At 41.5% G+C, this 26,600-nt stretch overlaps 1 protein-coding gene across 1 annotated transcript in view; it reads left to right on the top strand.

Annotated features, from left to right (window-relative positions):
• Window positions 1-26,600, top strand: part of SLC37A1 (solute carrier family 37 member 1) — an 88,308-nt gene that overhangs the window by 11,418 nt on the left and 50,290 nt on the right. Inside the window, exons 3-7 of the mRNA XM_007947309.1 lie at window positions 8,694-8,826; window positions 9,484-9,562; window positions 13,709-13,844; window positions 15,410-15,486; window positions 16,622-16,788. Of these exons, the coding sequence (XP_007945500.1) occupies window positions 8,694-8,826; window positions 9,484-9,562; window positions 13,709-13,844; window positions 15,410-15,486; window positions 16,622-16,788 (592 nt within the window). The remainder of the gene's footprint in view (window positions 1-8,693; window positions 8,827-9,483; window positions 9,563-13,708; window positions 13,845-15,409; window positions 15,487-16,621; window positions 16,789-26,600) is intronic.

Genomic DNA, 26,600 nt, shown 5'->3' with positions numbered 1-26,600 from the left:
ACTATGCTTTCATTGAGGAGCTCTGGTAGCATAGTGCCTAAGGCACTTGACTGCTAACCAGAAGGCTGGCAGTTCAAACCTACCAGCCAGTCCTTGGAAGGAAGGTTGGGCACTCTACTTCCGTAGTGATACCACCTCGGAAACCCAAGGAGGGATCGCTGTGAGTCGGGTCTGATTCAATGGCACATGACAACAACAACAACAACATACTTTCATTGAGGAGCTCCAGTGGTTTGACTAAGGCATTTGACTGCTAACCAGAAGGCTGGTGGTTCAAATCCACCAGCCACTCCACGGAAGGAAGATGGGGCTGTCTCAGAAACCCAAAGGGAGTCACTATGAGTTGAAATCGACTCGATGGCAGTGAATTTGTTTATATATATATATATACATTTTCATTTAAGCAATTCTGGTGTGTAGTGGTTAAGGCATTTGGCTGCTAACCAAAAGGTTGGTGGTTTGAACCCACTAGACACTCCATAGAAAACAGATGAGGCAGTCTGCTTCTGTAAAGATTTACAGCCTCGGAAACACAGTGGGGGTTGATATGAGTCAGAATTAACTCAAAAGCAGTGAGATTTTTTTTTTTTTTAGTTTTAGTTTTTTATTGTGATTTGGGTGAAAGCTTACAGAGCAAATTCATTTTCCACACAGCAGTTCATACACATTTTGTTTTATGACATTGACTATAATTCCCCACAGTGTAACAGCTCTTCTCCCACTTCATCCCTGCAGTTACCCCTTCCCTGTGTCCTTCTAGGAGCTCTGGTGGCATAGTGCCTAAGGCATTTGACTGCTAACCAGAAGGCTGATGTTTCAAACCCACCAGCCACTCCTCGGAAGGAAGACTGGGGAATCTACTTCCATAGAGATAAACTCACTGCTGTTGAGATACCACCTTGGAAACCCAAGGAGGGGTTGCTATGAGTCGAACTGACTCGATAGCAGTGAGTTTGGTTTTTGGTTTTGTGTCCTTCTATCCTATGTATTCCTGCCTCTAAACTACCTCCCTGTGCAAATAATACTGCCCTTCTGTTCTCCCATGTGTGTGTATGTGTGTGTGTGTGTGTTTTAAATATATACCTTCATTTGGGAGTCCCTAGGTGGTGCAAACTGTTAAGTACTTGGCTACTAACTGAAAGGTTGGAGGTTTGAGTCTACTTGTAAACAACTTGGAGGAAAAACCTGGCACCCTACTTCTGAAAACTCAGCCATTGAAAACCCTGTGGAGCGCAGTTCTGCTCTGACACACTTGGAGTCGCTCACTATGAGTCAGGGTCAACTTGATGACAGCTGGAACTGAAAATATTTTTAGTTACTGAAACTGAAAATACTTTCAGTTATATTGACTGACAGGTTCAGAATTCTAAAGCTTAATTATTTATCTTTTCTTGTGTAAATTTTCCCAAAAAATACATTCAAAGTTATATTGTTTCCTAAGTTGCTTCAGATATTACATTTTGACCTTAAGGTGGCCTGAGTCTCTATTATTCTTAGAACACTGCATTTCTTTTTGAATGATGGGAGAACAGGAAGTTGTTAATGAAGTTATTTAACTAGACTTTGAGAAAAGAAGGTTAAAGTAGATAATCCCACATAATAACCAGTTATAACTTGGGGAAAAAGCGGGATAATTTTCTTTTCCTCATTAAAATTGCATTATTTTACCTATAGACTGCTCTACAGTCTTGAATGGCTTTTGACTCTTTATTGAAGATGGAACAAGGAAATTGTCCATTGCCAAAGATAGCTCATTCATAGTTACGTAGCCTCTTCCCTCTCTTTCCAGCAGTTGGCAGGGAATCAGACACAGGCCTGTAATTATGTTGACCTTTGTGTCTGTGCTTCCTCCACACCCACCAAGCGGCTGAAGGCTGAACAGCTGCTCTCTCGATCTTTGGGAGAGGCAACACACATATTGCTTCTGTGGACGCTGATGTGTTCCCCATTTCCAGTAACTTCCAGTGGATATGAAGCATCACTCATTTACTCACAATATCCTAAAATTCCTCCTTGAACTTTCACTCACTGCCATCAAATCAATTCTGGCTCACAGTGACCCTTAAGACAGAGTAGAACTGCTCCATAGGGTTTCCAAGGATATAAATCTTTACGGGAGCAGACTGCCTCATCTTTCTCTTGTGGAGCAGCTGAGGGGTTCAAACTGCCAACATTTTGAGTAACAGCCAAATGCTTTCACCCCTGGGCCACCAGAACTCCTTCCTTGACTCCTAAGAAGCAGGAATGTTTCTGTGCCCTCCAAATTTTGGATGACTGTGGCACAAAGGCACAGAATGTTGTTTTCAAAAGAGAGATAAGGATGGGGAAAGATGTGATGCATTAATAAACTTGTCATTTACTGGACAAGAGATTCTAAAATTTATTTTTTATGATATTAAATAGAAATTCAACTTTATTTCTACTAGATAGATAGCCAGTGGTGCCAACAACATTTATTAAATAAGCTATGTTTTCTCCCTCATCTTTGTCAAATATTCTAAATTTTCTTTTCTATTCTCTTGACCTATTTCCATGCCAATACCACAATAATTTGATTAAAAGCTGTTGCTACGGAATCAACTGACTCATAACAACCCCATGTGTGTCAGAGTAGAATTGTGCTCTATAAGGTTTTCAGTGGCTGATTTTTCAGAAGTAGATCACCAGGCACTTTCTTTTGAGGAGCCTCTGAGTGGATTTGAACCTCCAACCTTTTGATTAGCATCCAAGAGCATTAACCATTTGCACCACGCAGGACTCCAATGATTTTATTACAGTGGCTTAAAATATAGGATATTTTTTTCATACTTCTTCAATACTATGTGATATAAACCGTAAGATTATTTTATTCAATTAAGAAAAAAAACTGCTGGGATTTTCATTGGAGTTGCATTATTATATTTAAATATTAATACAGAGAACATCGGAACTTTCAAGACAGCAAGTTTTCCCACCCCAAACCACATGTGTTTCCAATGTTTCAAACACTGTTTTCTGACTGCCACTGAGGTTTTATAATTTTCTTTACCAGGCCATGTGTGGCTGGAGAGAGGTGGCCACACTCACACCAGTCTATGTCACTGTTTCCCTCTGGGTTCAGTGGCCCCTGTGGCCTAAGCTTTTCCCAGGAATCTCCCCCCATGACAAAAAATAGATGACAGATGGAGCAAAGATTTAAATGTAAAAAATTAAAAATCTAAGAATAAAATTACGATCGCCTGAGGAGTATGAAGTTAAGAAACTCAAAGGAACAATGGACAAAGGCTATGAAAAGGCAGTTCACAGATTTGGAATTCAAATTCCAAGAAATACATGAACCATGTTAAAGTTTATTAGTAATTACAAATGCAAATAAAGTTGACAGTATATCACTTTATACTCATTACCTGGCGAACGTCCAAGAGAATGACAACTCTTATTGCTGGCAGTGATAGGGGAGTACTTTCATGCATTGCTGATGGAAAGTGTCTCCCCCTTTGGAAAGAAGTCTAGTAACATCCCTTGATGTTCAAAATTATACATGTCTTTCAGTCCCATTTCTTGGAATTTCACTCCTAAAAATAAAATTATTCCTAGTTAAGAGATATCTGCAGCTATATTGCATTATTGTTTGTAGTAGTGACCAAAAATAAAGGGAAAAAAAAAAAAAAAAAACAACACCTGGATATTGAGTGAGTCTGTCAAATCAGGAGGGGAAGGGTTGACTAAGTGATGGTAAATCCCTCTTGTGAGATGTGCAACTATTAAAAAGAGCTAGTTAGGGCCAAACCTGTTAATTCAGGTAGATCTCCAGGAAGTATTTGACTGAGAGGACTTAAGATGTACAGAAGTATATATAGTGTGACTGCACCTCTGAAAGAAGTACTTTCCTTTATATTCCACTTCCGTGTGCATATGTGAATAGAGTACATATTTGTATATGTATGTGTGTGTACATTTCTCATGTCTCCTGTGACTCACTTGGACAGAATCCAGCCATGTTCAGGTGCTGCTGTTAACACAGGTACCTGATCTCCCTTTGGACACCATAACTTTAATTTCCCTTCTAGGATCTCTTCTGGATGATGCTTTGGAGACTTTTTTAACCCAGACCTTTGTAAAAGGAATATATACGATTAGTTAGAATAAATGACCCCAACCCACCTAATGTATTATACGGAGTTTATTAAACTTAAATACTAAATATAGATATATATGCATATATGCACATGCGCATACACACACATAGACACACACGGACTGAACTCTCACTAATGCATCCTGTCAAGGTGGAGTGAAATTGACAATACCCCACTCTTAGATGGGGAGGAAAGGAGGAAGAGACTCCAGTCTCTGTTTTGATTTGCATCTCTCCTATGCCTAATGATCTCAAGCATTTCTTCATGTGTTTGTTGGCCACTTGGAAGTCTTCTTTGGGGAAGTGTCTGTTCATGTTGTCTGCCTCTTTTTTAAACTGAATTGTTTGTCTTTTTGTTGTTGAGGTCTTGATGTTTTCTATAAATTTTAGAGAGTAGTTCCTTGTCAGATATGTCATTGCCAAAAATATTTTTTCCAGTCATAGGTTCTCTTTTTACTCTTTTGGAAAAGTCTTTTGATGCGCATAAGTGTTTAAGCTTTAGGATTCCAGTCATCTAGTTTATCTTCTGCTGTTTGTACATTTTTGGTTATGTTTGATAGACTATTTATGCCATAAATTAGGGACCCTAAGTTGGTCCCTATTTTTCCCTTAATGATTTTTTATAGTTTTAGGTTTTACATTTAGGTCTTTCATCCATCTCAAGTTGTTTTTTGTATAAGGTATCAAATCTGAATCTTGTTTCATTTTTCTGTGAATGAATATCCAATTTTACCAGCATCATTTGTTAAAGAGACTGTCTCTTCCCCATTTAATGAATTTCAGCCCCAGATAGTCTTCTGATTGATCATTTTTTAATAACTGCCTGATGTAGCATGTTGATTAATTTTAAATGTAACTTGTTGGAAGTCACTCATGTAAAAAATTTTGCAAAGAAAACTGCTTTTAGAAAAGCCAGTGTTCCCTAGGAGATTTGATCTCCTCTCCATAAATGTTTTTCCAAGGATATAGTGGGCTGTGGGGAGATGAAGATATTTCACTGAAGCATGACTATGGTGAGAATTAGTTCACTTTATGAGTCTTTTTCTGATCCAGTCATCTTAGTTTAATGAAACCTTAATTGTCCTCCAAATACCAGGGTTTGGGGATTAAACTCATCAAAATATTACAGTAGTATTGTTAAAAACTATCATGTGAGGGTATTGAAATAACCTCCAAATGCTTTCTGCTGGAGTAATGTTATATCTTTTATCACTTTTGTAGCAGCTCTTCAATGGAGTGGGTTACATCTTATCACAAGAAAGGCTGGAAAGAGGTAGATTGAGAGGAAGCGGAATGAGAGCAGAGGCTCAGTGGAGGCCCTCCAGGGGCCAAGTCTCTATGGGAACCATTGAGCATTGTATATTTGCAGCTGCCAATGGCTGAGCACTTTCCAGGGCCTAGGGACCCAGAGAGGTGCTCTCTATATACTGCTCATTTTTGCAGCAGCCCTGTGACAAAGAGGGTTTAAATGACTCTGGACAGTCACAAGTCCAGGCAGCACCAGGATTCTGGCTCATGTCTGTCTGTGCTGAAGCTCATGTTCCTAACCAGTATGCTAGACTGCCTCCCAATATGCAAAAACCAAACCTAGAAAACCTTTCTGCTTGTTTATGCAACAGAGGAATAATTCCTAGTGTTTTATGTTTTCAATGGATGTTTCCTCCACAGGAACATCTAACAATGGAAGAGAATGTGAAAATTCAGTTTGGAGCAATGTTCTACAAAACTCCTTTCCCCCTTACTTCCTTAGAATGCTGTGTTAAAAGCCTCAGTGCTCAAATTTAGCCCCATAACCTTGGAGCCTGGGATGACCTTCCCTATCCTCTGCCTTTCATCCTTTCTTTGTCAGGGAATCCTGACCACAGCAGCAGCAGTGAGGTCTCATGGCATGGTCAGATTGGCTTCCATGAGAGAAGCAGGGAAAAGTAGGCAGAAGCAACCTGCCACCTGAGGGAGAAGAGCAGGAACAAAGGATAAAATCACACAGCAGAGGGATGGGGACATGCAGAGCATGCTTGCTTTATGCAGATGAGAATTTGATGTTGCCTTGTCACCAGGCTCCATCCCAACCTCACAGGGAGCTGAGTCCTCATTTGAGCTGAGTGCAGGGACAGAGAAGGGCACAGATAGGAGCAGAGAAGGGGTTTAAACACTTGGAGAGAAAATGATTGGCATACTTACCAAGATAGAATGCCTCAGACTTCCAGGGAGGTTGAGCTCTGTGGAGGAAAGCTGTTTGACAAATCATTTTGACTCTATAAAGCTGAACCTTGGCTAGCTTCTTAAGGTGTTGTATAAATGACAGCAGAATAGCCCAGTTATAGGATACAGCAGCATGACCAGAGCAGCTGGCTTCTGTGCACTGAGCCAGGACTCAGTGATTATAAATCAGGCAGTGTCCAATGAGCTTGATCATGGCCCTGGGAAAGGCAGCCTTTCAGAAGTGACAGACTCTTTTCGCTGCTGTCCTGTGACAAGGTGGGATGACCAACGCAGCAAAAGCAGTGGACAGGACTTTGCCATTGCCACCAGTGGGCAAAGAGTGGATCTCCTTGACCACTGTGCTGGGCCCTCACCCTGGAAAGATGCCTTGCTTCCCTCCTCCTCTGGGCTAGCTCTCCTCACAGTCCTCCAGGACCCCTGGCTTCCCAGTAAAGGATAGTCCTCTGGTCTCATGGTCACTAAAGGATGTCTGGTCTCTATAAAGACCATCTCCCTGACCACAGAGGACCCAGCCTTCCTGCCTCACTACCACTTGATGGATTGGTTCATCTGAGTCATGTCTGGTACAAAGCCTTTATTAAAGTGAACTCCCAGCAGGAATGAGTGGGAATGAGACAGGCTGCTTGGAGAGGTCTGGGAGGGGCTGGAAGAGACTTTCCATAAGAAGGTGGAGTCCGATCTGTTGTCTCTTTGTATGTTACAGAGCAGGTCACTTGTTTGCTCTATCAGCCTCTTTCCCCTCAACAATGTGGGCTGAGGCCATCATGTGAGTATAAGTGGGTCTGAGGAATCCTGCCTGAAGATGAAGGGACTGAGAGTGAAACTGAGGTGAAGAATTTCTCAATCTTTTCTGGAAATGTCAGTAGTCTCTCTTCCTATTGAGCACGCTGAGCAAAAGCTCTGCTTACATTCCCTTGACTTTGTCCTGTCACACAGTCTTATTTCTATACCCAGCTTTAATGACCACCATTTCTCAAGTGTGGCCCATACCAAGCACTGTGCTAGCAACATGATATTCAGCACCACTCTTCCCAGTAACAGGAATCAGCAGCTCCAACTGCCTCATCTGCAAATGAGGGGACTGCTGCTGGGGTGGTGAGTAACTTTCTGAAGCTTAGACTGCTAGTTCAGCCATCAAGCTGGAGTTTGAAACCAAGTCTTTAGCTCCCAAGACCTTGTACTTTCCCTTCTATCTGCTGCCTCTCAGATGAGTACCTCTGCCTAACACCCATACTGGTTCCATGGATAACCTGATGAGCTGGTGACTTCTTCCCCAAAATCTGCTTTTATTGAGATATGATTTGCATATAGTAAATTACATAGATCTTAAATATCTAACCTGACAAATACTTATATACATACCTAGGTAATTATCACCTAGGTTAAGATATAGAATTCTTTAAGACATAGGCCCTTTATAGGCCCCTAATAAGACATAGAGTCCAGGAGACACCTTTGTACCCTGTTCCCATCACTAACCTCCTCTAGGTAGCCACAGTTCTCAACTACTTCACCATAGACTTATTTTCCTGTTCTTGAATCTCATATCAGTGGAAACATGCAGTTTGTACTCCTTTGTGTCAGGCTTCTTTTGCTTCGTATTATGTTTGTGAGTGACATGCACAGCTGTGAACTGTTTTGTTTCATTGCTGTGCAGTGTTCAGTTGTATGTTGTTGTTGTTGTTACTATGTGCCGCTGAGTCAGACCCAACTCATAGTGAGCCCTCCTTGGGTTTCTGAGGCAATATCACTACGGAAGTAGATTGCCCCGTCTTACCTTCCAGGGAGTGGAATGGTATGAGTCTGGCCAAATGTCTCTGTTCTTCTGTTACGGACAGATGATCTGAGGACCACAGGTGATCAGCTCAGGACTCTTTTAAACACAGCTACTGCAAGCATTCATCTTATAAGTGCTTATTTTTGTTGTTTATATATTTGGGTAAGGGGGTGTGGTGGTGTAGTGGGTAAGACATTTGGTTGCTAACTAGAAGGTCAGTGGGTTCAAACCCACCAGCTGCTCTGCAGGAGGAAGATGAGGCAATCTACTTCCATAAAAATTTACAGCCTTGAAACCCAGTGGGGGTCGCTATTGAGTCAAGTCAGACTTGACTCAATGGCAGTGAGTTTATATACTTGGGTGACTTGCTGCATAATCTTGCCTAAACTCTGACCTCACCAACAGGCATTTTTATGAGTCCTGCAGACTCTCCTCAAGTGTCCCTTCCCAAAAGGCAGTGGCCTTAGAAAGGTTGGTCAGAGGGAAGGACAGCTGTTTTTGCTCTGCATCCCATGCCACATCTCACTTGGATATATATTTTCTCTCCTTGCTTCATCCTCCCTGTGGATGTCCTAGGGTGAGCTCCACAAGGACTGTACTGCTGTGACTGAGGGTGAAGTCCAGTTCAACAGCCCAAGCAAACAAACTGGTTACCTACCCCCTCAGCAACCACCCAATAATGGGACCGACTGTGGCTGGGCACCATTTGGTGAGTTCTTGTCAGCCACCCTGTGTTGATCCTGTTAACTGAAGCAGTTCATCCTTGAGCTGGTGAGAGATGACAGCATTATTGGGCTTTTCTGTCCTGGTAATTTCAGCAGGAATTATGCTGTAATGTATTTCCAGTGATGGCCCTCTCCCATCAAACAATTATCATTACTTCAGCTGCTTCTGCTCTGTCTGCATTATTCAGTAACAAGCTCGCTGTGTGCAGACATATTGCCACCTGAAACAAGAGTCACCGAGTGGGGTAGTCTGTCAAGGATGATTTGCATTCTCTGTCAGAACTGGAAGTTCAGACTTGTAGAACAAGAATCTGTGGGAGGAAAGTAGAGAAAGAGCATGGTGTGGGGTGTTGAAGAAAATCCAGTATAACATGGGATCAATCAAATGCCCACTGTGAACAATTGGATTTTGTATAATCTGAATGATGTCTATTTAGTGATTGACAGTGCAGTGATTTTATTTTCCAAAAGGTTTAGAACCTGAAGAGAAGCCATGCTGCCCTGTTGTGTGTATTCCAGCCACCCCTCTGTACTTTCTGAGTGTCAGGACAGATACTTTGTATTTTATTGCCCATTAAACTGATGTTTAGTGAAAAATAAATAATGATGAGCTTTTCCTGTTGATTTTCAAACCTGTGCAGATAAGGATAACTATCAGCAGCTGCTTGGGGCCTTGGATTACTCTTTCCTGTGTGCTTATGCAGTCGGCATGTACCTGAGGTAGGTGGGCTAGAATTTTTCAAGGCCCTTGACCAGTTACATAGTCTATTCAATTTAGAAACTGTTTTAACTGTACTGGACTACTAGCTGAAAGGTTGGTAGGTTGGACCAACTCAGAGTTGCCTCAGAAGACAGGCCTAATGGTCTACTTCCAAAAGGTCACCACTTTGAAAACCCTGTGGAACACTTCTACTCTTGACACATGGACTCACCATGAGTTGGAATCAACTCAGTGACAACTACAAAAACAACAGCAAAAGTGTGCACAGGACTGGGCCCATGCTCACACTTGCTTCCCATTTAGTGTCTTCTTAGAGGTGAGAACAGAATGAAAGCAAGTGTGTTGGGCACTATGTCTGTTGAGGTGAACCATGAAGCAGAGGCTCACTAGTCCCTGGTGCTTTGCTGAGCTGGTGCAGACCAGGCATGGCCTTCTCAGCCCTGTGCCCATAATGCACCACAAATCCTGCTATCCCATGCTAAGTCTCATTTCACATATGGTCACTAGAGTCTCATGGGATAGTCTCATGGGTTCCCCATGATGACCCACAGAGCCTATCCTCTTTTGTGGTCTCAGTGGCCACAGTCTGCTTACATGCCCCAAGTGACAAATTCCGCAACATCAGATCTCTTAAGGCCTGGGGGAGCAGTGAGTAAGCTCTCGGCTGCTCACTGAGAGGTCAGTGGTTCTAACCCACCAGCTGCTCCGTGGGAAAAAGATGAGGCAGTCTGCTTCTTCTGTAAAGTTTACCATCTTGGAAACATGGGGCAGTTCTACTTTGTCCTACAGGGTCACTATGAGTTGAAATCTACTTGAAGGCAGTGGGTTTGGCTTGATTTTGTTTTGGGTCAGATCTGTTTACACAGTATGCACTAAGCATCTCCACCCGGATGCCTTCTAGATACCTCACACTCAACTTGGCCCCACACAAAATTCTTCCTCTAATTGTAGCATGGCAGTTAAGCGTGTGGACTCTAGGGACCAACTGCTTGGTTAGACTTCTGGCTCTGCCACTTAGGGTGTGTCCGCGGGCAAGTTACTATGCCTCTTTGTGCCTTATTTTCCCTTTGCAAAATGAAGGAGATAAGAGTTCTTTTCTCATAGGACTGTAGTGAGTATTAAATGAGTTAATACATATAAAATGCTTACAATGGTACCTGACAGGGTATGTCCTCAGTAAATGTTAGCTGTAATTCTTATCCCAGACCCTGTTCTTGATCCCATTTTTGACTGTGATCTACCAAAACCAAACCAAATCCATTGCCATTGATCTGATTACAACTCATAGCAACCCTGTAGGACAGAGTAGAATAGCCCCATAGCGTTTCCAAAGGTGTAAGTTGTTACAGAAGCAGATTGCCTCCCTCATCTTTCTCTTGCAGAGCAGCTGCTAGGTTTAAACCACTGACCTTTTGATTAGCAGCCACCATAGCTCCTTGATGGTGACCTAGGCAGGTGATAAATGGTATATGAATACTGGGACATGTGGTTGGAGGATTTAAAACTGGGGTGTTGTGTCAGTCCATCCATGTTAAACAAAAGAAATAAAGAAAACATTGTAGGGACTGAGGCCGTTAGTCTCCAAAGACTTTGTTCAGAGATGCTTAGACAATCTCAGGGAATTGTACTGAGAGTATAGGATCATCAAGACCTGGACTCCTTGTGGGTGGTTTGTGCCCAGTCAGTCAATCTGCTAGTGAAATGGAAGTTCCCCCTTCAGGCCAATGTTGGATTTGTGTATTTGCACAGTGCTACAGAATGTGTCTGCATGAGCAAGTGGATACAATGAGATATGAGCTCAGCTGAAGAGAGATACCATGTGAGCCATGGATATTATCAGAACATGGGTCTTGACTAGGTATTGGTGGGGGTAGGGGATGGTTGCTACTGGCCTGTAGTAGAAAGAAGTCAGGGATATTTCTTTTCCTCCTACAATGCACAGGACAACCCCTCATTGCAAAGAATGATTCCACCCAAAATGTCAATATGGCAGGGTTGAGAAATGCTAGTTAAAGTAAATAAAGTGGTTTTATGGTTTCTTTATTATTGCAAAGATAATTTTTCATGCAGTGTGTCTGTGAGGGTCATTAAAACAAAATAATGGTCTAATGTGAAATCTATAAATGGACTCCTGACCAAAACAAAGTCACTACTTCCTTGACTGGCCCTTTAGTGTGACAGAATGGCTCCATGGCTAGTAAGATTGAGTGTGTAGTTTCTGCCCAAGGTCTTAGCAATGGGCATTGTTTCATTTAGCACATCAGATAAATCACATCAGATGGACACATTCAGTAGTTCAGGTCATGCCTGTGAGGTCCAGACAGATAGAGCCTGGAGTTTAAGGCCCACATTAGTCTGATATATATAACATGTGTATTGTTGTTGTTGTTGTTGTTATGTGCCGTCGAGTCGGACCCGACCCACAGCGACCCCTCCTTGGGTTTCTGAGGCAGTATCACTACGGAAGTAGATTGCCCCATCTTCCTTCTGAAGAGTGGCTGGTGGGTTTGAACCGCCAGCCTTCTGGTTAGCAGTCAAGTGCCTTAGCCACTATGCTACCAGAGCTCCCACGTGTATGTATGCATATATGCATATACATACAACTATGTATATATGTAACATGACACATATAATATGTCATGATGCCCATTCCATTCTGTGAGGCCTTTTCTTTCAACAACTTTAAGTAGAGATTGAATTAGGGCCCCATATTGTATAGTGAGACTGGAATGTATCTGAGCCTGAGCCCATGGCCTGTGTCCCCACCAGCAGGGCACTAGCTCTCAGGAGACCCATGGGTTCTGCTTCTTGTTCTGTTGATTTGGGGCAGGTTCACCAGCCTTTCTGGGCCAGGTTTCTCATCTGATTGAATCAGCTCTAGAATTCTCTGAGTCTGTTTGTTACCATTTTCAATGCAACCAAGGAAATTTGGCAAATCCCTTGAAACTTGACCTGAATGTTTGTAATCTTAAATTACTTTCTTCTGTGTTAATGTTAAAAAAGTCATTTGTGTGGCACTAAGTTGGTCTTTTTAATTTGGTAAATTCAGAAGGAAAAGCTCTGTAATGCATTGATCCTTTAAATGAAAGTCTGGAATTTTGGGGAGAATTCCTAGAGTGGGCAGGTTGGGGTCATTGTGCATTATGCTTTGTGTTTATCTGATTCCTAGAATTATTATGAGGATGGAAGTGAGACACTCATAGAGTTTTTAGTGATTCCAAAAGGCTCACAGTCATCTATGGTTAGTCTATTGCTATTTTATCCAATTAAGTCACAGTGTCAAGCTGCTCCAAAGTGCCATTTCCTATGAAGCAATAAAGGATATATCTCATATGGTGTTAGGTAGTATGATATGATAGTGGTAAAAGCCTGTGAAGTGTGTGCCCTATTTTGGAACTGGAGGCTTTTCATCCTCCCCACTACAATAGTAGCTACTTGACTGAATCTCCACTGTGTACCAAGCTTTTAATGTGCGTATATCTCCTTTGATCCCCAAATAATTCTATGAGGTCTGACTCAAAAGGGGTTAGCTTTTTCTTGGGTCATGTTGTTGTGTGGAAGAACCTTAAAGATCCTAGCCATGGGATTCAGACCTCACCCTAAAGAAAATCTTCTGTGTCTAAAGCAGAGGAAAGTGATTATGGCCAGGATGGTGGTACTTGGTTCTCCACTGAGTCATACCTGCAAATTGTTTCAATGTAGGTGACTTAATTACTGCCCACGTGGGCTCTGTGATGGGCTCAAGGTCATTAGTGATCATGACATTTGTCAGTTTGACAACTGACCTTTATATACCGCTCACTGGATAGTGTTTGTTTATATGATAGCAGGATTAAATAGCAGTACAAATTCTTGGTTTCTTTAATTGACAACCATAATAAGTAAGTCATAATGTTTGAGTTTTGTTATTTGACAGCTAATGACTTTTATTGGAAACAGAATTCCTCATAAGATTAAGCCAGTTGCCAGATTCTGGTTAATATATGTTCAATAGGGAAATAGTTGTGACTCAGTCTTCCTGGAAAGTATCATGATTTTGAGTTCTCAAAACTCAAGAACAGCCTGAAAACATCCTGAGAGAAGTAGCTGGTCATTGACATTGTGGGTGGGTGTGCATTCTTATGTTTGTCTTTCCTTCTTCTCAGTGGCATAATAGGGGAACGCCTGCCAATTAGGTATTATCTGACCTTTGGGATGTTCGCCAGTGGAGCCTTCACTGCCTTGTTTGGGTTGGGATATTTCTACGATATTCACAGTTTTGGATTCTACGTAGTCACTCAGGTAAGGGTTCCGATTCATGGCTCACCATGTATGAGATTTCCATGATGGATAAAATGGAGTGTTTATTGTATGTGACCCCACCTCTGCTGAGAGAGAACAAGGGTGGGAACAGTACCATATCCTTCCTGTCAGAAGTCAGGGTCTATATTGGCAGGTAAAGCCCTACTCTCTTGTCCACTGTGGCATTCCAGCAGCTGTGAGGTGTTCCTTAGCTTCAGATGTTACTTCGTAGAGAATTCTTTTTGTCAGTACCTCCCATGGGGGGGATTGAACATGAAGCCTTTATTCATTGTTCTTTCTTAATTTTGATGAGTTTGAGATATTCTGCTGTGTGAAAAGAGTGGCAGGGGTATGGGACTGTGGATATGATGGAAGGAAAAGATGAGTTTGGAGCCATTGGCAATAGGGTAGGGTATGAGGTGGTTAGTGGGGAGGAAATGAGCAAGCTTAATGGTATCACAGGGACTGAAGGCCTAAGACAGGTCAGGCTAGCTTTGCCCTTCAATCTGGCCCAGTCCTTCCTGAAACAATTGGGTCTGCCCCTTCCAACAGCTCCATGGTAAACATTAACTAGAAATGGTAAATGACTTAAAATGATGATGTTCAGCTCTGGTTTTGCAGTACTTCTGAGGCTCTCCAAACAGTCTAAGGAGGTGTTAGAAAACCATCAAGGGAAGTTTCATTTAACTTTCCTTTTAATTAAAAAAATATTTTACCATAGTACTTTTTAAAAAGTTTGTCTTTTAAATTATAAAAGTGACCCATGCTTGTAGAAAACTAGGAAGAAGGAAAATCAATTTCCTGGAGTGCCAGCATATGACGGTCATGAAGGCTGGGCTGTCTCAGACTGGCCTGGTGAGCCCAGAGGGCAGCCACAGGCTAGACCAGAGACTCCCAGAGTATGTTCTAGAGAACTGGTTTAGTTCTAGTAGAGGTTGTCAGAAGCACTGGACTTCATGTAAAGTTATACCTGATTCTCATGAGGCTAAAGTAGACCTACTCAGTAATACATTCCTAACTCCCTTCTAGAAGCTTCAGCTCAGGGTTCTCTTAAAAATTGGAGAAATACTTTTTCCAGACTCTAGGTCAAGGTTGTGTTCATATCAGAGAATGATTAAAAGCAATATCTTCTTCATAATGTAGTAAGTGAAACATACAGTGTATAAGCCACATTTATAGTACAATCCCATGTCTATAAAAAGAAGAAAAAATTATATGAGAATTTTAAATTGGAAGGAAACTGGGGAGCTTGGCACCCGGATGCAACAGTAGTAATCTCTCAGCAGTGGGAGCTGAGCTTGGTGATCTTGTCTTTTCTCTCTACTTATTCTAAAATTTCTGTAATATGCAGGTATTAAAGTTTCAAAAAAAAAGTTTAAAATATATCTTTGGCTTTTAAGACCAATGTAAAATGGAATTTTGTCCCCTTCTTTGATGAGAGTCTGGGTTATGCTACTAAACTTTAGTTATAAATAGAATGGTGTAAGCTTGTGACCTTCCTTTGAAGAAGAACTCCTGTGCGTGACTTTTATCCATGGTGAATTCCTATCTTGCTCTTTTTGCAGATCATCAATGGCCTGGTGCAGACCACTGGCTGGCCCAGTGTGGTCACCTGCCTCGGCAATTGGTTTGGCAAAGGAAGGTGAGACACACAGCCTTGTTCTCAGCAGCAATTATATTTAAAAAGATAATGATGAAAAATCACTTTATTGTTAGTTTTCCTTTCGACGAATTCCCTTAAAATTAAATACTCTACTCTTTGGAATAAGATTGTTAGAATCTCTAACACTTGGGGCTCTGGAATTTGGATGGTCCTTTGTCCTGACAGTCAGTAGAGCCCAGCACTCCCTATTGTGGGCAGGGTGAAGTCTGTGACACAGAACCAGGACCTGCAGAGCCTGGCCTGGGAGCTCCCAAGAATGGAGATTCTCAGACCCACCCCAGCCCTTTTAAAGTAGAATCTGCATTTTAACAAGACTCCCAGGGAACTCACACATTTTAGAAGTCCTGACCTGAGTCATCCAGCACTAACTCGGCAGAGCTGGCAGAGCTGGGACTTGGTGTTTGGTCTCTTGATTGCCAGTCCAGGTTCAGTTTTAAATGTCTGTGTGAAAAATGCACAGAGCTTAACCCAGCTCAGCCAGGCCAAAGATTGAGTAGGGATAGGGAAACAAACCCATTACATACTTCATTCGCTGGTATGTTCTTAGCATGAACTTTTACTGATAATGAAATTTCATCAGATGATTGTATTTAGATGGTAGAGGTATGTGTTTAAATTTGGAGTCTTTTAAGAATTTCATGAAAGGTCTGTCTTTTTAATTAAGGAATCCTTAGGTGGCACAAATAGTTAACAACATTCTGACTCAGCTACTAACCCAAAGGTTGGAGGTTCAAGTCCAAGCAGAGATGCTTCAAAAGAAAGGCCTGGTATTCTGCTTCCAAAACCCTATGGTGCACAGTTCTACTGACACACATAGGATCACCTTGAGTCAGAATCGACTCAACTGCAGCTAGTTTTTTTCTTTTGAATTGTAGAATAAGAATTCTCTGAGAGAGAAATGGGAATGCATGATTATAAATCCTGAGAAAAAATAAAAACCCAGTCCTCTTGTAAGCATTTCTGGTTCTGCATCTTGCAGAAGCAGTAACTGAATTGCTTATTTGTTTGTGTCTACCCTAAATCTTCCATGGGGCCGGTTCCATGTGGCCTCCATAGATTGGCTCATCTCAGCTTCTCCATGCCATTGACATCTTATTTTTTTGTTATGTTGCAGGCGAGGTTTGATTATGGGTGTCTGGAATTCCCATACCTCCGTGGGAAACATTTTGGGGTCCTTGATAGCTGGCTACTGGGTGTCCACGTGCTGGGGCCTATCCTTCATTGTGCCTGGGGCCATCGTGGCGGCCATGGGGATAGTATGCTTTCTCTTTCTCATAGAACGTAAGTACATGTGGCCTTGGAGAGGACTTAACCAGAAGATGGAGTTAGTTTCTGTCACTGGAAGGGCCTTGGGGGATGAATTGTTACAAGTGGGCTACTGCTTCATACTGTGTGTGCCTGTGGTTGGTTCTGCCTTTATTCTTGCCATACCAACTTCCTTGTTCAGGTATCACCATGATATAACCAGTTGTCTTGGCATTGATTTCTGACTCATGGTGACCCCAACTGTGCACAGTAAACGTGTTCCATAAGGTTTTTAAGGCTGTGAACTTTCAGAAGCAGGTCACTGGGCTTTTCTTCCAAAGTGCCTTTAGGGGGCTCAAACAGCCAACTTTTTGGTAAGTAGCCACACACTTAACCATTTGTGCCACCTAGGGACTCCTTCAGGTTTAACCCATTGCCGATGAATCGATTCTGGTCATGGCGACCCATGTGTTACAGAGTAGAACTGCTCCATAGGATTTTCTTGGCCGAAATATTTATGGAAGCATACTTCTAGACCTTTCTTCCATGCTTCTACTGGGTGGCTATGAACTGCCAACCTTTAGGTTAGCACCGAATCACAAACCATTCATATCATCCGCAGACCTTGTTTAAGTATGGACTGCCCTGATTCACCATTTCTTTCACTTACTGGATTTTCTGCTGTTTTCTGATTTGTGCAGTAACCAATGTAAAATTCCTTCCACCCTGTCCTCAAATCCACAGTTCTTGTCCTCAGCATTTTCCTTAGCTTCAGGCTTGGCATTGTTTTCTCTAGTTCGGGAGTCCTAAGTCTTACTCTAGCCTGCTACGTTGTTCAGCTCCAGGGTGCAGTGCTCAGCCCACCGGGTACCTGTTCACCCCAGTCTTGCTGCCACAACTTAAAGTGTGTCTTACCAGCTTCTCTGCTTTCTAATAAGATAGATAGACCTTGGCCACTGTTATAAAACCATAGTACAACTGAAGACATAAGACCTTAAATCTTAATTAGGGTAAAGAGTATACTACCCAAAAACTTAATTCTTTGTTCTATTTCAGATTCAATACCAAAATTTTCAATATCACTGACTTTGAAAGTAATGTTTAAAAGTAGAGATCTCCTCACAATTAAACTAACAGTCTAGAGGCCACACTGCTTTGACCATTATATGTAAAAAAAAAAAAAAAACCTCACTGCTGTCGAGTAGGATCTGACTCATAGTGACTTGTCCTTGGGTTTCCGAGGTAGTATCACTATGGAAGTAGATTGCCCAACCTTCCTTCCAAGGAGTAGCTGGTGGGTTTGAATTGCCAGCCTTCTGGTTAGCAGTCAAAAGCCTTAGGCACTACACCGCCAGAACTCCCCATTATATGTCAGGATGCTCTAATTCCACTGCTAGTCTGATGAATTATATTTGGCATTTTGTTCTTTGATTTAGCTTAAAGTCCAATCACATGATACTAGATAGCTCTGTGCTGTTACTCTGAGAGGTATTTGTTTGGTATTAATAGTGGCTTCACCTTTGCAATCTAATCATCCAAGAAATTAATTCCATATTCTATTTAATTTCTATTTTCCTTTTTTCTCATTGCAAAAGCTAACCCGATTATTGTTAAAGTAACTACCACATAGCTATGCAGACATGGGGCTTCCAGGCCAGTCTTCTCTGTGTGTGAGTGGGGAAGTAGACACTGAGATGTGGCATCATAGATGGACCGCTTGTGTAGATGGAACGTGGGTATCCCTGGTGTTTTCATCATTTTCTCCAGAAGCTGAGTAAACTGCTAGCAACATCTCCACATGGCCAAGTAAGGGGCTTACTGGATAGGTGTGGAAGTGTGTGGCTCCCCTACCAGCATACAAAACAGTGGCATTTTAGTCCACCAGACTAATACATTCTGAAATTTTTTTTTTTTTTTTTTTTAATGCTTGTCACACAGCCCCTGGAGTTCCTGTCACCTCTGCCTTAGGTGTTCTCACCTGGGAAACAGTGCCCTTCCTCTGCTCTCATTCTCAGCTCCCTTGCATGTGCTCTGCTAGGACATACGGTTCACTGCTGTCTTTTATTCTCTTCCTCAAATGGTAGATTTGGTCCTGGCAAGAGGGAATGTGATAAAGAATAGACAAGAGCTTATTTGCTGGTTGGGGTCTTCTTAGTATCATGTCCATTCAGCTTAGTTATCCTGGGGACATGGTCCCCGCTCCATGCAGTGTGTCTAAGAACAATGAAGCTCTTGTTTGGTCTCTTGTAATAAAGTCAGAGATGCCTTCCCACTAAATCCTCACTCCTGGGCTTTGAGGGGTGGGGTGTATGTGTGTGGGCAATGCTGAGAGGGTTTGCACAGCAGGGCTCTCCTGGGCCTGCCTTCCTGTCACTCTTTGTGCTTCCTCCTACCACAGGGGCAGATCTACTGCTCCCTTGTTACTCTCGTGGCCTAGAGCCCTGGTTTTCTTCTCTCTAGTCCATTCTGGGACAGAAATGCAATCTCCTGGCTTCTCCCAGTCTGCCAGACCTTAGAGCTAAGAGGTCACGTATTTGAGGGGTTTTCTTCCTACTTCTCACCGGTTCTTTGGCTCTGGTAGAGAAAGGTGGCAAGCAATGCCAGTGGGCAGGAGTAGAGAGTGCTGTGTGTGGAACTGAAGGCCAGACCACAGGGGTGAGGGTCATCCTCCCTTCCTCTCTGTCACACCCTTCCATTTTTTCACATCTCTCTAGTTCATAATGGTTTTTTTCTTACACACAGTGTTAGCCTTCAGTCTTGTACCAGATTCTTAGTTTAGTGCATCATTCCTGTTCTTCATAGTACCACAACCATTTCCTCCTCCTTCTATCATTGTTCCTCTGTGGTGCAGTATATTACTTAATATAGCTCTTCTAGCCATAGTCTTTGTGACTCCCACAAAATGATTGGGTGGGACTATGCAAATAAGGTATTTGTGGCTCACCAAGGGAATTGGTCAGCCTGCTAAGAAAACAAATAATGTGCTTGGAACTCTATGGGTTGTTGTTGTTATGTGCAATCAAGCTGGTACTCATGGTGACCATATATACAACAGAATGGAACACTACCAGCTCCTGCATCATCCTCACAGTCATTTCTGTTTGAACCAAGTGTTGTAGCCACTGTATCAATCTATCTCATTCAGAGTTGTCATCTTTTTTGCTGACCCCCTACTTTATTAAGCATGATGTCCTGTTCCAGGGACTGGCCCTCTGATAACACATCCATAGCATGTGAGATGAAGTCTCGCCATTCCCCCTTCTCAGGAGCATCCCAACCGTACTTCTTCCAAGGCAGATTTGTTAATTCTTCAGCAATCCATGGTATATTTAATATTCTTCACCAACACCATGATTCAAAGGAATCAATTCTTTGGTATTCTTAATTCATTATCCAGGTTTCACATACACATGAGATGATTGAAAATGTCATGGCTTGGGCCAGGTACACCTTAGCCCTCAAAGTGACATCTTTAGAGGGATTTTAACACTTTAGAGAGATCTTTTGCAGCAGATTTGACCAATGCAATACGTCATTAGCAAAAGTAAATGATGGTGGTGCAGCAGTAGCAAGAGTGATGGCAGCACAAGGTGGTAGGAAGCAGGAGCCTGGTTCAACATGGCTGCAGTGGAGCTTGCAGACCCACAGAGCTAAGAGCTGTAACACTTGCCCAAGATGACCCTGAGCAGGTCCCAGCAGCTGAGGGTGAGAAGAAGTTGTCCTGATCAGGAACTCTATTTGAGTTGTGCCTGTTACTTCTGAGTTGTTCCAGATCTGAATTGTACTATTACTTCCCTAATAAACCACTTAACTGTAAGTATGGTTCATGAGTTCTGTGAGATGTTGTGTTGAATTACAGAACCCAAAGATTGGAGGGAGAGTACTGAGAGGAGGGGAAGTAGTTAATGTTAGGGATGATGGAGTGCTACAGCAGTTTGGAAAAGTTGGACATTTAGAACATCTTCCACTTCTTAGGAACCAGCTTTGTACTGATCTTATACAAGAAATTACTCATTTATTTTCTTTCTGTCAACTACCCCATACCTGCCTCTGCTTTTTCATGTTTTTTTATTTTTTCCCTGACGGGGTTCCCAATTCACTCTGGCTTCCCACCCGAGCCCCAGGTCACCCTAGATCACCACACGTGGTCATTCCTGAGGGGTTCTTATGGCCTTTGCTTTCACTTCCTGCTTCTCTTGGTACTCCCCTTGGACTTTAGTCTCTTTTGTCACCCCCAGACATTAGCTATCCCTGTCAGACCATCCAGCTGCTCCCTTTCCTCAGTGGTTCTGCTCAGGTGGGTCTCCTCAGCCTGGCCCAGGGCAGCGGATGCCTCCTAGATGTGGCATTTCTCCACCTTCCCATGGGATGACTTCCTTTCGAAGGCTCCTTCACTATCTTCTTCCACCAGTGGTTGACTCTGCTTCCAAGCTCCTTTCTACCCTCTCATATTAAAATCAGAAGTTAACTTTGTTGTATGTATCAAGACTGATACATACTTTCAGATACTCCTAAGAGTCAGTGAGCTCATTTTCTGTTGTGCTTCTTTCTACGGGGGTTGTCTGGGTGGCCACCTTATGTTGAGTGCTTCCTGGGTGCCAGGCATTGAGCTTGCTCAACTGTACATTGAGCTTGTCACACCTCACACTCACTCTCTGAAGTGGAGCATCATTCCAGAGAAAGAGGCTGAGGCTCAGAGAGTTGAGTGACCTGCCCAAGGTCAACAGTTAGCAAATGGTGGAATCAGGGTATGACCCCACGCTGTCCTGAGCCAAAGCTAGTGATCTCTACCTAAACTTCTTCCTAGGCATATAATCGTTTGGATTCAATTTTTTAAAATTCTTTTTCATTTAGATAATTTATTTTTATTGAGATTTGGGTAAAAGTTTACTATTTTCCATTCAAAAGCTCATACACATTTTGTTTTGTGATATTGATTGCAATCCTGACAATATAACGTCTCTCTTCCTACTTGCTCCCTGTGGTTACCTTTTCCCCAGCCTTCTTTCCTATGCATTCCTGCCTTCTGGGCTTTCTCCTTTCTCAAATGCTGCTCTTCAGATCTTCCATGATTAATTGTTCTAAGAAGGATAGCTACCTCATGTAATTGTTCACCTCATAGGTCTGCCTATCATTTGGATGGAAGCTAAGCCATGGGAGTGAGTTCAATTCCAGGCCAGAAGGGGGACTAGGGGTCATAGTCTCAGGGTTTTCACCAGTCTCTATCTGACCAATAAGGCTGATTTATTTTTTTTCTGTTTGTTCATTTTTTAAAAATATATATTTTATTGTAATATAATTTATGTACAGTGAAATACACAAAACTAAAGTAATATGGGTCAATGCACATTTTTTAAATGTATGTTTTACCAATCTGTAGGTTCTCTTTTTACTGTTTTAGAGAAGGCTTTTGATGTGCATAAGAATTTAATTTTTAGAAGGTCCCAGTCATCTAGTTTTCTGCTATTTGTGCATTTTGGGTTGTTTGATAGTCTATTTATGCCATAGATTAGGGCTCCTAAGTTTGCTTTATTTTTTCTTTGTTGAACTTTATAGTTTTCGGATTTACTTTTGGGTCTTTGATCCATTTGAGTTACTTTTTTGTGTATGGTTGAGGTACGGATCTTGTTTCATTTTTCTGCAAATAGATATCCAAATTTCTCAGCACAATTTGTAAAGAGACTGTCTCTTCCCCATTTAATGGGATTTAGCCCTGATATTATCCTTTCTGTTTTAGTTGATTCTGTGGTGATGTGGCCCATTTCATTTCTTCTTCATGCTATTTGTGTCTTCTACTTTTCCTTTGTTAAATTTGCCAGTGAATAGTTGATTTTATTAATCTTTTCAAAGAATCTGCTTCTAGTTTTGTTGATTCTTTCCATAGTTTCTATGGTTTCTACTTCATTTATCTATGTTCAAATTTTTATTATTTCTTTTCTTCTGGTGACTGTAGGCTTTTTTTTTTCCTGCCTTTTTTCTGAATATTGGTTTACGATGTTGACTTTGGCACCTTCTTCTTTTTTGATGTTTGTATTTATTGCTGTAAATTGCCTTCTGATCACTGCTTTTGCTGTCCCCCAAAGATTTTGGTGTATTGTGTTTTCAATCTTGTTTGATTCAAGGAATTTTTAATTTTTAATTTCATTTTTCATTTCTTCTACTAGCCAGTAGTTTTTAAGGAAGGTGTTATTCCATTTCCATGTGTTTGCTTTTTTTCCCTCTATCATCCTATTGATTTCTAATTTTCTAGCACTGTGATCTGAGAAGATGCTTTCCAGTATTTTGATGTTTTTAAATTTATTGAGGCTGGCTTTTGTGGATTCATATATATGGTCTGTTCTGGAGAATGTCCCATATGCACTAGGAAAGAAAACATATTGTACTGTTATTGGATGAAGTTTCTGCATTAGTCTATAAGGTAAAGTTGGTTCATTATATTGTTTAGTTCTTCTGTGCCTTTGTTGAATTTCTTTCTAGTTGTTCTATCCTTCATTGAAAGTGGTGTATTAAAGTCTCCTACTATTACTGTGAGGAGCTCTTGTAGCATAGTGCCTAAGGCATTTGACTGCTGAATAGAAGGTTGACAGTTCAAACCCACCAGCCACTCCTCGGAAGGAAGGTTGGGCAATCTACTTCCAAAGTGATACTGCCTCAGAAACCCAAGAAGGGGTCACTATCAGTTGGATCTGACTCAATGGCAATGAGTTTTTCAATTGTGTTAAAGTTTGATTGATGTATTTTGGGGCTCATTCATTGGGTGTGTAGATATTTATTATGTTTATGTCCTCTTGTCCATTTGATCTTTTCATGTACGTCCTTGTCTCTTATGGTGGTTTCTGTCTTAAAGTCTATTTTATCAGAAATTAATATTGCCACTCCTGATGTCTCTTGATTACTATTTGCTTGAAATATATTTTTCCAGCCTTTGACTTTTAGTCTAATTTTGTCCTTGTGTCTAAGGTGTATCTCTTGTAGGCAGCATATTTATGGTCATGTTTTCTTGCCCGTCCTGCAGCTCTCAATATCTTGATTGGTGCATTTAATCCATTTGCATTCAGTATAATTATTGACAATATGAATTTATTTCTGTCATTTTGTTATTTGTTTTTTCATGGTTTTGCTGATTTCTTTATTCTATATAATATAATATATAATTTTCTGTGCTGACCTCATTTTGTTTATGGATTGCATTATCATTTCCTTTGTTGACATTCTTTTAGTATTTGCTAAATATATTTGCCTTTCCTCTTTTTTTTTTTTTTTTTTGATGAGAAGATTTATTAATTTTCTTTAAGATTACCCTGTGATTTATTTTCTTTCCAACTTTTATGCAGTCTTTTCTATCTCAAGATCATCTTGACTTCTTCTCCATTTGGAAGTTTCTTCCATACACTATTTATTCCTTCTTTTTGCTTTGTAGTTGTCCTCATTTACCAATTGGTTTCTCTGGTTTCTGTTTATAGTCTTGTAAGTTTATTTTATTTTGGCTACTTCTGTATCTGGGTGGGTTTCTGGGTTATGTTGCCATGTGTATTAATCATCAGGTGTTGTCTGCTTTGAGCTCTGGTGGTGAAGTGCCTAAGGCATTTGACTTCTAACAAGAAGGCTGACAGTTCAAACCCACCACCCACTCCTTGGAAGGAAGATTGGGCAATAGTGATACTGCCTCGAAAACCCAAGTAGGGATTGCTATGAGTCAGACCGACTTGATGGCAGTCCTTGGAAGGAAGGTTGGGCAATCTACCTCCGTAGTGATACCGCCTTGGAAACCCAAGGAGGGGTCACTATGAGTCAGATCCAACTCCAGGACACTGTGTTTGGTTTCATTTTGGTTGTCTGCTTTTGTTGGTTCTCTTTAGGTTACAATTCCTTTCATTTCTGTTTTTCTACAAATGTAGTTTTGAGAGATTTGTCTATAAGCTCACTAATTCTATCTTCCGTTGATTCCATTCTACTCCTTTGCTATTTTAATGTATTACCTATTTCTGAAATCTTAGTATTAATCTTCTGGATTTCTATATGCCCTTTGCATGCTTTCTAATTTTTTTTTCTTTTTTTGTGATTTGGATGAAAGTTTACAGAACAAATTCACTTTCCATACACTTTTTTTCATGACATTGACTACAATTTACCACAATGCAACGGGTCCCCTCCCCATAGTTACCCCTTCCCTGTCTCCTTCCCTCCCATACACTCCTGCCCCCTGAGCTCTGTTCTTATGCATACACAGCCCTTATTTCTCCCATGATTGATCTCTCTAAGGAGTGTATCTACCTAATCTAAATGTTCAGCTTCTATGCCTGTCTTTTGTTTGCCTGGAAGCCACGGAGTGGGTTTTCAATTCCAGACCTGAAGGGCAGGTAGGGGCCATAGTCTCAGGGGTTCTGCCAGGCTCTATCAGACCAGCAAATCTGGTCCCTTTATTTTTTAAAAATGATTTTGAGTTTTGTTCCACATTGTTCTCCCACTCTATCCAGGATCTCCTACATAGATCCCCCTCCAAGTGGTTGACTGTGGTAGCCAGGCACCATCTAGTTCTCCTGGTCTCATAGTCACATAGGCTGAGAATCACGTGGTGTACTAGTTGCTTGGACTAATTGTTTCTATATGTCTTTGGTTTTCTTCATTGTTCTTTACTCTGGAGAAGGAGAGACCCATCATTGCATCTAGATGGCCAATTGCAAGCTTTTAAGATCCCAGTGGCTACTTGCCGAAGTAGGATGTTGAACAATGTTTTGTTATGCCAATGGAGTTTGATGTCCCCTGTGACTATGGTCCTGAGCCCAGAAGTCCAACTATTCACTCCCTCTGGGTATCTGGCTGTGGCCAAGAGTGACTACAACCTTGTCCCTTTCTAGCTCTACTATAGACCTGGGAATTCTTATAGAACATACCAATACACTTGTAGAAAAATTGTCTGCCAACCCTATAAGTGGTCTTGGGCATACGCCCCCTCTACATAGACATACCTAATAGTTCAGCCTGTGTACCCATCTATCTACCCGTATATCTATGTTTGCCTTCACTGGCAATGCAGTACTGTATGTACATAGGGTTCATCTTTGTTGTCTGTACTTCCCATGCACTCTCTGTATCTTCCTCTTCCTGAATGCCACTGTGTTGATCACTCACATTTGGTACCTTCTCTTTACCCAAAATCAATACTTGTCTCTACCTATCTAACAGTGTTCTCCCTCCCCTCCTCTCCAACCCCCAATAACTAACAAGGAAAATTTTCTTCCATATAGAAACCTTACCTTGACTTTTTACAATAATGAACTAATACAATATTTGTCCTTTTGTGATTGACTTATTTCATTCAGCATAATGTCCTCCAAGTTTATCCACATTATGTAGGGTTTTGCCAATTCTACGTTATTCTTTAGAGTTGTATAGTATTCCACTGTGTGTGTGTGTACCAAAGTTTGGTTATCCATTCTTCTGTTGATGGGCACCTAGGTTGTTTGTATCTTTTGACTACTGTAAATAGTACTGTGATGAACATGTGTGTGCATATATCTGTTCTTGTCCTGGCTCTCACTTCTTGAGGATATATACCTAGTAATGGAATGGCTGGATCAAATGGTATTTCTAATTCCAACTTTTTAAGGCATCACCATACTGATTTCCACAGTGGTTTTATCATTTGACAGTCCCACCAGCAGTATATGAGAGTCCCAATCTCTCTGCATCCTCCCCGGCATTTGTTATTTTCTGTCTTGTTGAACTTTGCTACTAGTGCTGGGGCAAGATGGTATCTCCTTGTTGTTTTGATTTGCATCTCTCTAATGGCTAATGAAGGGAGCTCTGGTAGCATAGTGGCTAAGACACTTGCCTGCTAACCAGAC

The sequence above is a fragment of the Orycteropus afer genome, unplaced genomic scaffold (genome assembly GCF_000298275.1).
Source record: "Orycteropus afer afer isolate SDZICR_OR568_19922 unplaced genomic scaffold, OryAfe1.0 scaffold00179, whole genome shotgun sequence".
NCBI classification, from domain to species: domain Eukaryota; kingdom Metazoa; phylum Chordata; class Mammalia; order Tubulidentata; family Orycteropodidae; genus Orycteropus; species Orycteropus afer.
The sequence above is the reverse complement of the archived record's forward strand: the minus strand, read 5'-3'. Positions and strand labels throughout refer to the sequence as shown.